A 12,967-nucleotide genomic window follows, 5' to 3' on the forward strand; every position below is an offset into this window, starting at 1 on the left:
GATGGCGGATCTCCCCCACATGGCTCAAAGATGTGTGAACGCAGATGGTCAAAGATAACAAATCACAATTAATAAAGTGAAAATGAAATGATGAGTTAATTCCTATACAATTTTTGATTTAAAAAAGACGTTTTTCTTTCAGAATAAAACTTTTTTCAAACACTAATCTTTGTTCTGAACCTGACGAATCCTAAAAACATGGACATCTAGACAATGATCAATAGGAACCAGTAGAAAATATGTCAGTATAAATTCATATATTATGTCCAGATGGTATAGGATCTTGGATTTTTTAACTTAGTTTGTAGGTTATTTTAAGCAGTTGACAATAAAAAAAGATCTTTTCCCAAGAATTTTTGCAGCAAACAAATTTCTGAGTGAATCTGTTTAAACATTTCCGTCCTCCTGTGAGTTTCTGTGACCGCTGAAGTCGTGTTTTGACAGCCTCTCCTTTCTCAGATCATCTTATTGCTTGTGTTGGCCGGAGGCTTCACCTGCAGCCTTTAGTGCTCGCTCGCAGAACATGATGCAATGTGAAACCCTTTTCACTGGAGCGGGAACGCCGGACGGAGCAGCCTGCAGTGTTGCAGGTGCGAATATTTGTGTCCTTGCTGAGATAGTGATTAATGGCAATAAAATCTGGGCCTCCTCCCAACTCCAAGCCATCACAATAGCTTTGACGAAAATCAATCAAAACAATCTGTCAGCACCAAGGAAAAAAAAAAAAAAAGAAGTGATGGGGGGAGGAGGGGGGAGTGCTGTGGCCAGGAGGCCGACAGCGAGGCTGATTTATCACAGATGTGCATTTCTGAGGTGATGGGCACACGTGATTCCAGCATTTGGGAAGAATTTCGTGCTATTATGTGACCATCACAGGGCATGCTCAGATGGTGGAAAGATCAGACTGGATGGACGAAGCACACCATGCTCAGACACACCTGCATAAATCTTTTCCAGCTTTTGAAAACGACCTCAAAGCCAGAACTATAAAGCACTCGGATCCTTTGGAGGCAAAAAAGGGAATAAAAGTAAATGAACAAAATATAGAATTTTTAAAATGCAAAGCATTTTCTTCCCTTTAAACTGCTACCTCGCCTAACTCATTTATTAGCGGCATTTATCTTTCCCTCTCCCATGATTTTATACTGATCTCGATACATGATCCATGAATCGATACACAATAGATTTAAATAACTTTGTGGCAAAACGAGTCCAATTATTTCACCCAAATGGATAGAATCTAGATATTAACTACTTGTTTGGCGATTGAAACTATAAAAAAAAGCCTTCTAACAGGGAAATCCTTTTTTTTATACTGGTACTTTTTATTTTATACAACAAAAGTCTAGAATCCTGTAATTTGACGTCTTAGACGTTTTATTTTTTTTTACCTGTGGTTAAGTAAAAGTATCATTTCAATTTATTTAGATATTGTTTGCAGAGCTGTGGGAAAAAGGGTCATCATTAAATCCACACGTCTCAATGTGGTTGACCTTACCAAGCAAGCTTGTGATTAGACGTCTTTTTGCTTACATCACACATACATAAATAGGCAGAGAGAGAAAGGGAAAAAGTTTGCCATAAACCGTTTTTTTTACCTTTCGAGGGATTTTTTACCTTTTTAACAACATAATCTTGTTCGTATCTGTAGTTTTCATATCTGCTGTTACTCAATTGCTTTTTCGATTCGTATCTGTCTTGTGGGTCCTTGGCCAAGACCTTTCAAGCTACTACCTAACTGTGTAGCCAAGGCTCTCCCCGGATATAAAACAGGATTGTGTCAGGAAGGGCATCTGGCGTAAAAACTCTGCCAAACCAGCTTTACAAATCAGTGAAAGCTGATTCGCTATTGCGACCAATGGAGGGATGTGCCAAAAGGTGAACAACAACGGCCTTTTGCATCCTTAATTGATACTACTGTTTCTATCAGTGCTTGATTGATTTTTTTTCTTTTACATTCGTTTTTTGATTTATTTTGTTGTAAAATATATACACGGATATAAAAGGCAGATAGGTTCTCAAGCTTATGCTAATGGAAGTAAATATTGTATCTTTTGCACACGTTTATATATATTTCTAACCAGAGAATAAAATGTTGTTTCTGTTGTTAAAGAGCTTCACTAATTACTCTCTTAACATGTGAATTCACTTTTAAAAATAAGATCAGTGTTGATTATAAATGCTATTTCATTACAGATATAAATCCATCTTTTTTAAGAAAATCTCAATCGCTTTTTTTTATTTTACTTCTAATATCTAAAGTTGCTTGTATCATTATAAAGCAGGATTATTTCATACTCCATGTTTTTTTTCCCTTCAGTCCTTGATGGACTCAACAAATAATCAGTGTTAAGCATACAGAGATAAATTAATGGTCTGATGATTAATTTCCAAAGCAGTCTAATAACATTAACTCCCCTTATGCTTGATTGCTCTCTCAACTAAGTAAAAAGAGAGGATAATAAAGTTGATCTTTTATTCTCTATTTATTTTAGGTGTAAATCTTGTCCAAATGGAATAGTTGGCCGTTCAAACCAATTAGATTATTATGGCTTGTTATAATGCGATTACAGAGCTTGATCTGGGTGATTGTGTCTTTAAGAAGCAGTGAGAGTGAGGGGAGGTCGTGCGGTTTCACACCCCGGGGTGGGAAACATAGGCGGACCGAGGGACCTCTCAGTGGCAGTCCCTCACAAGCCCCCCTCCTTTAAACTCCGCGATCCGGGGAGAAACAAGAGCGACCAATCACGTTCCACTTTACTTCGGCCATTAATTTGCATCAGCCAATGAAAACGGTCAGTGGGCGGACCCTGGACTCGCTGTTGTGCCTCCAACGTGGGACTACGGAGCATTTTCATCCAGAGAAGAAAAAAAAAGGGAAAAGTACTTCGGGAAAGGAGAAGACTAATGGTGGTTATTCATGGTCGAAAGGAGGGGACGGTCGAATTTATTATTAATCGGATGGTCAAGAATTAACCAACGCAGACTGCACCTGATACGCTGATATAGTCGAGTCTTCGGAGTGCGCCTCAAAGTTGGAAGTAAAGAGACAGTAAAGTGGACGATTCTCAGCTTTCGCCTTTTCGGGATCAACTCTTGGGTTTTTAATTATCAACCTGACCTACTAACTTTTTTTTTTTGATAGTGGATATTCTCGAGCTTCGCCGGGAGTTGTGTAGTCCGGTTATAAAAGTTTTAAAGTAATCGATTCGTAGAGGGACAGTCGCTGTTAAGGTTACGGTGTTGCAAAAATCTTTTTAGCGAGTGTTTCCTTTTAGTGGAAACACATTCAAAGTTGATCTGAAGTCCTCATCGAAGCCTGCAGTGGGGGAGCGATGCGGGTTCATCTGTGAAGACCTCTGATTTAAGCCCGCGTCCAACCCCGGACAAGAAAGTTGGGGAGAAGAAGAGACTTGGACATGAGTCCCACCGGGACAGAAAAGCTGCTGCCGCCGCTGCTGCACCGCGCTCACTCCTACTAGCACCGGATAACGAGACGACAGTGAGTGAATGCGCTAGTACGAGAAAGAACCGCACACCTTCTCCACCGAGGCAAACTTCAGCGTTCGGTACCGGGGGCTAGCGCTCAGCGGTCGCGCTATTAAAACTGGATACAAAATGGCGGCGCCGCTGGGACCGTTTGGATTTGTGTGTCGTTTGGTTTTATATTTAATGTTGTCGATGGGAGAGCGGAACAGCAGCGGATTGGGTTCAGAACTACCGTGTGCCCAGAACTGTACCTGCGACGGAGATTCGGTGGACTGCAGCCGCCTGGAGCTCACGGCGACACCTCTGGACCTTCCTGCCCGAACTGTCTCCTTGTAAGTAAAACACCGAATTTCCCCCGAACAGCCCATAAGGACCAGAATGTTTATTAAAAATGGATGCTATAATAATGTTTTAAACTTTGTTGTGAGCTTTAACTGAAGTCTAAAAACTCCCAGGTTCGCTAACTTTTCTGTAGAGGAATTTCATACGAGAAAAATTATCTTTCTTTCTTTTGATTTTTTTTTTTTAAATCGAGAAAGTGAATATTATAAATAAAAACGAGTGTTGAAAGCTAATGTTGCCCCCTCCCCACAAGACTATAAAGATACATAAATACCCCCCTCTAAAGACTAATGTGACAACTAACCACCAACTTTTTTTTTTTGTTCAGCCTTATGTTTTGAAAGATGTTTTAATTCTGTTAAGCGCTTTGTGTTATTTTTGTATGAAAAGTGCTTTATAAATAAAGTTTTATTTGTAATTATCACTTCCTATGCATTTTATAGATTAATAACAATTCACAGCATACTAACCATACTAAAATCAACTTCTTATATGTTTGTCCAGATTTACTTTGCACATAGTTATTATTTGGTCCTTTAATATCCCAGCCTACTTGATTTTTAAGTTTTGTTGCAGATAAAACACCAGCATCAATTGAAAAATGCCCCTAAATGTATCTGACAGCAAACTTGGCATCCTTTTTTAGTGTCATTCTGATTTATGAAAACCAGAAATTTAGACCTTCTTTGAGAGGTTTTGATATTTCAAGTGACACATTGGACAACCTGTCCTCTTAGAGTGAGTCAATAAATATGCCAAAAGAAGGAAACATCTGCCTTATTGAATCAGAATCATTACAGGTGAATTAGCCACATAACCCATCACTGTGTTTTAAAACCATTGCTTCCAAATTGGATTTCTCGATATTAACGTTCCCAGCCTGACAACAGTCGACCCCCTGTTTGTCAGCTCATTTAGGAAAGTTTAGTGGCATTTTTCATGAAGGCCTCTTCAGTGTTGAGGGAAATTTGCTACTTATCAAGCTGAATGACACAATTTACTTAGAGACAACACGGCCCTCTGCTCTCAGTCTAGGTTTTGGCCAGTGCTGCAGGGAAAACTCACTGAAAATTAGACATCCCATTGCAGGTTTTTACAAAATCAGTTTGAGACTCAAACATGACTCTGGCTCCCAGGTTCCAGTCTGAGGCAGGCATCTTTCTTTAGGAACTTAGGAATGCAACCTTAAGAAAGTCCTTCACACACATGAATAACGGTACTTGTGTTCCGGTAGCCACATGGCCCTGAAGCACCACTTAGCCATGATCAAGTACACATGCAGTTTATCATTTATACACACAGTCGTCTACACATGGACTAGGCATGTCCGTTGCGGGACAGATTCCCTGTCGGAGCAGCTGCTCTGAACCTGTGTGGAAATAGCATCCAGTGTGAGCCCTACTTCTCTGTGACTTCTCTTATCTTGTCTAAACCTTATCTCTAAAGATTTAAGCACCCGCAGTCTTTCTGTTTTCAAAGGGAATGGTTTTATGGCTTTGAATTACCTTACATTACACCTAAGGTCGCATATTTCCACACAACTTCAGATAATCACATAGTAGTGGCAGGTAACTCAAAGGGAAAGCATTGTCTCCTTTTCTGGTCTGTCCAGAGGTTTACAGTTGTGTTTGATAGAATGGTTCTGGTTTTAGACACATGAACGGCAGTGGAAGCTGGGATATTGATGCAGGTCATGTCGCTGGACTCAGCAGTTCTGGTTCAGAGCAACAATGACAGCTTCATTCTGTCCACTGGGTGGTCTTTGTATTGGTTTGTATTTGGTTTGAAGTGAACTCTACTTGTCATTGGATGCAAGATCAGTGTGGAATCAGTTCCCTGCAGGGAGGGAGCAGCAACAGTAGTGGTGTTGAGACTTTCTGGGTGCTAGTAAGTTTTGCACTTCTTCTCTGCACATTCCTCTGCTTGAATAAATGATAGACACATAAATCATAAACAAATGTTTTGGTCACATGTTCCGCGGTGTCATTAACAATCAACAAAAGAAATGATTTTCCTGTGAGGGGGAAAGTGGTTGCACTGTCTCGTAGCTGCAACAGTAACTTCTTTGCCGCCTCTTGAACTGGGATTACAGTAATGAACGTCAGAACTTGTAATTACACGGCTTCTCGTAAAGGGAAGCCCTGCTTTTTTCCGATGGTTATCTTAATTTCACCAGGACGTTTCATAGCTTAAAGGGTTTTATTTGTAGTACATGCAAAACAACTGATGCAGCATTTTGTGATAAATTAAAAGAAAAAAGCTTTTACTGAAGAATTTGCCGTGTTCACCAGTTGTGTTTTTGGCATAGTTATGGTGTCATTTTACAGTTTACATAATGCGGCGTCCCTGAAAATGAATCATTTTTGCAGAAATAACAGCTGACCAAATACGTGCATTTATCACAAATGGAAAAAGTGCTTTGAGTGAGTATTTGTCTGGGCAAGATAGGTGGCTAGAGGGCAGGTTTCATCGAGCGGTTCATCCATCAGTAGCGGTCTCTTGTCCTCTGAGGCCCAAATAAGACCACAAATCTTAAAGCTTAAAAAAAACCACTAATGCTTTCCAGTTGTCAAAATAATCACCCTTCAAGACCCTGATTTTAATGGTCCCCTGTGAGAAAAGAGGCTTGATGAGGATTCAGGAAAGCAAATATGTTAGCACGTCCATGGCAGGTCAGGCTGAGCCAAAACTGGACTCAGAGGCAAACAAATGTTGGGGAAAGATTCAAATTTAAACAAATGTAACATAAATTTAACTAATCTTAACTAACTGCTGTCTTAAGAGATTATTTTTGGGAGTAAGATTGATTCCATCGTGTAAATTTATGGATTTTCCCCACTATCTTTATCCTCCACCAGTGAGCTTCTTACTGTAACTTCTTCTTCTGTAACGAGTTTCTTTGTCAATTTTATCTGGATTCTTTTTCCATCAGTGCTCCTAACATTTTAACAAGCTGACCATTAGTCTAAAATGTTTTTCTATTTTTCAATTTTTAGCATTGATGAATAGCCTAACAATGTTCAAAGCAGGTTTGGTTACAAAGAATCACATATTCCCTCTCAGGAATGGTGTTTTATCTCATTTGCAGCCACAGTAATGTGTACAAAAAGCATTACTGCCCACAGCGCCACTGACATAATGGGATTTTGCAAGTAAATAAAAGCATGAGCATGACTAATTTTGGCCAAGATTGCTCTGTTGGAGACAGATGAAGCAGATACTGGCTGTCTTTTAGCGGGCACATCTTCCTCTTTCCTTATACAGGGTTGTAAATCCCATTTTTTCCTGTTATAGAAAGTAAGATCTTTTTTACCGGCTCTGATATGAGTTTACTTTCATTTTGGACATTTCTGGTTTTGCATTATTTCCTCTATAGTCAGGCTTTCCTTAAAGGTCCCCCACCTCCAATTGGTTTGTTGAACCTCATAGCTTGCAGATACTCCGCTCCATGTTAAAGCTCTAAACTGCACTGTTGGTACAACCCTCGATTGTTGGTTTTGACTCAGAAGAAATGGGCTTTGCACCAGCGGTTTCCTGACGGGTACAGGGAGTTGGGTCAGCTAGGTTGTGGGCTGTTTGGGGGAGGGTGTGGCTTTAGATCACCTGGCTGGGGAATATAAGGAGCAAGAATAGGGGGGCAGCTTTTTTTCCACCCTCTGCATGGAAGTGTTGTGTTAACGTTATGGTCTGCTGCTGCTGTCTCTGCTGATTCTGCTGCTGCCTTCATAAGTTGGTTAAAGCTCTGTTAGTGGTCAGAAACCTCAACCACTGTCTCACATGTTGTAACATCCACAGTAAAAGCCAAAGGAAATGTAACATCATAGGAGAAACCAGCTGAAAGTCATTTCTTATTAACTGCAACCCTTCTACTTTTAGGCCATGTATTAGTTTGTGTAACTTGTCAACAAGCATGCTAAAAAAATGTTACCAGTTCAAGGTCTGCCCTTGTTATGTTTTTTTATTTATTTTTTATTGTGGAAAGTTTGTTGAGCTGCACTGAAGGACTGTCATGTCCGAAAGCAAGCTGCAGAGATGCGTCATCGTCTTAAGCATATGAGCACTTCAGCAGTCGAGGCAGGGATGCAGCAACCACTCAGCAAGACTGAGCCCCTTGTGGTTTCTCGGGCATTTCTCGCTCCACAGCCTTGTAATTTTGTGGTTTAGAGAGTGATTATACCTAGTTTGTTTATTGTCATAGTTTTGCCAGCCTCATGTCTCACATGTCCTCTGGCAGATATTTTGAAGTCACAGCTTCAGGGTTCGGTTTGTAATCACTGGCCGTGATTGTTGTCAGCTGTTTTTTCCATTTTCTTCTCTTAACAGGCTGCTATTAGAGGCAGTAGAACTTTTCACGTAGATATTAAAGGGAAAATTATTGTTATTTGATTTGTGTCGCACGTTACCTGTGGACAAATTAGTAGGAAATGGCTCAGATGAAGGCCCTTCTCCTCATAGCAAATCCAATGTGACATAAAGATGAATACATGGGTTGATCCCCATGGATTCACTGATTTTAATGTCAATCAGACAGCTGCTGCCACAAGTCATTCTGCAGGAATTCAGTCAGCAGAATAGATAGCACTTCTGTAAAGACTTTGTAGGGTGCCAAGTTTCTTTTTTTTCCTTCCCCTCTCCCTCAAAGTCAGTGTCTACAAAGTGAGTTTGATCAATGAATCATCTATGAACCCCCGACATCTGGTAAGAGTTTGGAAATCTGGAGCAGATAAAGGAGCGTGACTTGAACACAGACGGAGAGGTACTGCTCAAGTAAATCTGCTTCTGCTCAGAAAACATGCAGTCCTTAGAAGTGTGAGGAGAGACTTGGAATGGACACTTTTTGGACCCGTAGCATCTCTGCTCCCTCAGCCTTTGCACCCTTTATGGCTATATAAAGGAGCATAAGAGCTCCAGCGTCTAGACAGCTTCACGTGTAATCATTATTTCCCGTCAAGAAACTGAATCTGTTGGCAAAAAGACAAAAAAAAAATCCCACCCAATATAATTAAGATAAGAGCACAAGGTCGGCTTTCCTGTACAATAGTAATAATAGCTGAACTAAAGATACTTGAAGTGGTTGTTAGTCTTCGACGTTAATTGGGGGACACTCATTTCCTTCCACTAATGTCTGGCGCCGTTTGTAACAAATTATATTGTCATCAAAATAAAAAACAGTGTTTAATGCAAGGCCACGATCATATGCGCATTGGGGGTGAGTTTGCATAAATATGTGCAGTGCAACAGCATCAGTGTTGTTGTTCTTATGACATTGTTGGGCCTGACCATAGGTTCACGCGATGCCTTAGGCTAGTGCACACTTTCCCAGCCTTGTGCCTGTTTGTTTGGAATGCCTCGCTCCATCTCCTGCTCTGGCCCCAAATCAGCAGCACACAGAGAGGTTTCTGCACGTGGCCCCAAGATGTGGCCTGCCATTAGAAAAAGTCATGCTTTCAGGCTAGCTCATTTCAAAGGCTGGAGCAGTTTCTTTTGTTAGGTCGACTGCATATAGCGGGGGAGTTGGGAATCTTTAGCAAATGGTAAAATTTGCCAGCAAAATTCCTCCCAAATCTTGCACCTATGATCTTTTTGCCTTCTTGGGATTTCACTCTTGCTGTTGCTTTTGCTCAGAACTGAGCAAATCAGATTTATCATGACTCCAGCAAATCTCGTTGGCTGGCTTATGCTTTTAACCTTGTCAGAGCTGATAAAACATGGGTTCCCTTTCTCCCTCCTATGACTTGTGTAAATTAGTGGCCTGGAACTGGTGTTAGCTTTGTGTACACTCTCACTGCAGTTGCCGGGCTATAAACTGGCCCTTAATGACAGGAAGAACTGCATGTATGTGTGTGTCTGGCTCTCTGACAAGCAGGTTATTCTTTGACCAGGTTTATGATGCTCTGAAATGGACCGCATTAAAGGCCTTTTGTCTCACAGCTGGACCATAGAAGACTCATCACTAGCATCACTTCACACTTTCAATGAGCAAAGTTCACACTCGGTTTATGTATTGTAGATACAAGACAGATAATGATGATGTATCGCCGTATGTAAAGATCCACTCACTGATTAGGGTCTTCCCCCCCCCCCCCCCCCCCCCCGCACACTGGCTGTGCATTGACTTACAAGAATGGGGTCATGTGCTATGACTTCACCCTGGTACTCCCAGCTTATTGTAGCTGTACTCCCTCTGCACCCGAAATACACAGTTTTCATAGCTTTTACTGACTTTGATGTTACATTGGCTCAGCTTTCCAGCAGTGGCAGTTGTCATCACTTTTAAAAGTTGGTCACAATGTGTTTTAAGATGTTCCTTATTCACAGTTTTGTTTACACTTGAATAAGAGGATGCCTTTATATGAATCTTAAAATGTAATCCATGTCATATGTATGTATGAAACAAACCAGCTCATTGGTCTGAGGGAGAATTCTTGTCTAGAGGAAGTGTCTTTTTTAATTCTTTTTATTCCAGCTCTGTGTTTGTAGAGCCAAGACGTTCTAGACGTGTTGTGGAAAACTGGATCTTAGAAGAACTTCTTTTTTGTTTCCCCCCAGTGAGCCTTAACTCTAGCTGCCCCACTTGTTTTATGTCTGAGTTCTGCTGACAAAAGGAGGTTATGTAGACCTTTGTGGTTACCTCTAGCCAATGGCTTACTGAGGGGAAAAAATACAAATGCAGCTAGTTTTTGGCCCATACTGAATGCGTATCTGCTTCAAGAACTTTAGTCACGTGTGAAAACAATTTAAAATGCAAAACCTCTAGTAGTACCTGACAAAATATTGCTCTATTTTTCTGTTCTTTAAATGTTTACACCCCTGTGAATCTTGAAGAACGTCTACTCTCGCAGTCGTAGGTTTAAGGCAACTTTCTTTCTTTCTTCTTTTTTCCACCTGTGGAGGGAAGGTGAGAGAGGGGAGGGCGGGAACTCAACCTTATCACCGTCTCTTTTCACAGTAGGTGTTAAAGCGCAGTGGAAGTTATCTGATCTGATAGGTTAGAGAATAAATCTGTCTGAATGAAGCAAAGTAGAAGATTGCAGTCATGTAAACACCTTTTAGTCAACTAAAGAAGAAAGTACACTAAGTTTTAGATCCAAATTTGCAGATTAGAACATGAAAAAGTCTTCCATTTCTGGTCTTAAAAAAACCTGAATGCCACCTCAGGTAAACAGCAACACTGGTTATCTAAAGAGGAAATACCCTGCAAGATTTTCATGCATCCAATTTGTTGTAGCTAGGTATTTTAAAGTTTCAGACAGAGGACGCAAAGCTATTTACTCAATCTGATGAGTTTATTGGAAATATTTTTTTGTGGATTTTTTATTCTGTACAGCCATCGTTAATGTAATGAAGCAGAATGTTACGAAATAGCAAAGAAATCAGTAAGTCATCTGCTGGGCTATTTTAAACTTAAAAAACAAAACATGTTCAAAGTGAGGCATTTAAAAATTAAATAAGCTCTTTTTTTATTTCTTTTTTTGTAGATTGGAAACAACCAACACAAAGGATTTTTTGTTTTGGCATACTTTAAATTGTGGCAAAAGTAACTTAAATAGTTGAATAGCAGCGATTAGTGGTTTAGCAGTTGGCTAAACGGTGACATCCTGTGTTACTATATGATGTGTTTTTTCCTAATCTGGAGTTGTTTTTAGCTCATTTTAAGGATCAGGTGAAAATTTTTCTTTTTGTCTTAGTCATCTGTTATTGTGAGTTGTACTCATTTTTTTGCACAAAAAGAAAGTTAATTGAAAGTCCACAATGCTTATCCACACCACTATAAAGTTCATTCTGTCTGCATGTGTGAATATTGGCTGCTTATGAGTGCCTCCAAGCAGAAGCTAACAGTGGGAATTCTGTGTTTTACTGCCAACAAAAGGGGGATAATTGCCTCCTGTTGCAGGGGACAACAATTTAGAAATCAAGACTGAAATGGGAGGGGCCTCATTGTACGATCATCTATGACGCCGAGGCGAATGCACACCTCCTCATCAGGCTCTTGCCTGGAGGGCAGACACATGCTCTGCTATTATCTTGTCACACTCACACGCCAAGTGAAAGAATTGCTAAAGGAGCCTCTCATTATCTGCATTTTAGCACAAAGAAGGAGCAAGGGAAATCTGTCAAGTGGGACAGGCATTGAGATTGATCTTTCTTTTAAGAAAGTGCGGTGTATAACATGTAATTGAATGCTCGCTCTTTGCTATACTGTTAACCCATTTTTACACGTCACTCATCTTCCTACCAGGTAACTGTTTTCTCTAAAGTGTGTGGCATGAAGGAACAATTGCTGCCTTCCATGGGGCTCTTAAGGTCAGGGTGACACAAGAGAATGAGGAATGTGGTGCATCGGGTAAAAGTGGCCCCTGTTTTCAGGAACTAGCAGTAAACTCTCAACAGGGCTATGAAGCATTCCTCTGCCATCTCTCATGTATGGAGGGAGTCGACTTAGAGCCATGGACTTTGCGTTGTCCTGAAAGCAATCTTAGAATAAACACACACTGCTGACACAGCAACCCCCTTTTCTGCCAGCTACACATACCACTTACCTATATGTGAAAAACTTCCTGCATATACTGTGAGAATCTTAATCTGAGATACTGGTGTTCAAAACACACCCACCCCATAGCCATTTTTAGTTCTCTGACAGTAAGTCCCATCAATGGACAAATTACGGTGTGATTAGCCTGTGTAGAAGTCAAGTGCCAGCTATTAAATCCACTGTTAGCCTAAAGTGCAAATTGACTGCAGCAGATGAATTGCCTGTGGGTTATGTTTGGAAAGTGAGTCTGTGCATTGATAGTATTGATCTGGGCCCTCTTTCAAGGCTTACTGAAGTGAGCTGTAGTGTATTCAAACAGCTGTGGATGGATCAGGATGGCTGTCAGAGGGGAAATGTAATCGTTCGTATTGATCAGGATCTTTCATTTAATTACCATTATATGCTTCTGACAAAACAAATAAAAATATACAAACACTGTTTTATTTTAACAGTTGTCTTCAGTCAACTGTTAAATTGCTAATTATTAATAAATATTTCAACTCTTTTTTTTTTTTTTACAGGAATCTTGGGCACAATAAACTGACCTCCATCAATCCTGAAGCTTTTGCCAGCCTTCCCAATTTAAGAGAACTGTAAGTAGCC

General features: G+C 40.4%; 1 protein-coding gene across 1 annotated transcript in view; it reads left to right on the top strand.

The window, feature by feature from the left end:
- The first annotated feature begins 2,810 nt into the window (after positions 1-2,810).
- lrig1 (leucine-rich repeats and immunoglobulin-like domains 1) overlaps positions 2,811-12,967 on the top strand; it is a 29,117-nt gene continuing 18,960 nt past the window's right edge. The window contains exons 1-2 of the mRNA XM_023954994.2: positions 2,811-3,821; positions 12,886-12,957. Of these exons, the coding sequence (XP_023810762.1) occupies positions 3,619-3,821; positions 12,886-12,957 (275 nt within the window). The 5' untranslated portion in view covers positions 2,811-3,618. The remainder of the gene's footprint in view (positions 3,822-12,885; positions 12,958-12,967) is intronic.

This window comes from Oryzias latipes, chromosome 5, assembly GCF_053564925.1.
Source record: "Oryzias latipes strain Hd-rR chromosome 5, Olatipes_Hd-rR_3.1".
Classification (NCBI taxonomy): Eukaryota; Metazoa; Chordata; class Actinopteri; order Beloniformes; family Adrianichthyidae; genus Oryzias; species Oryzias latipes.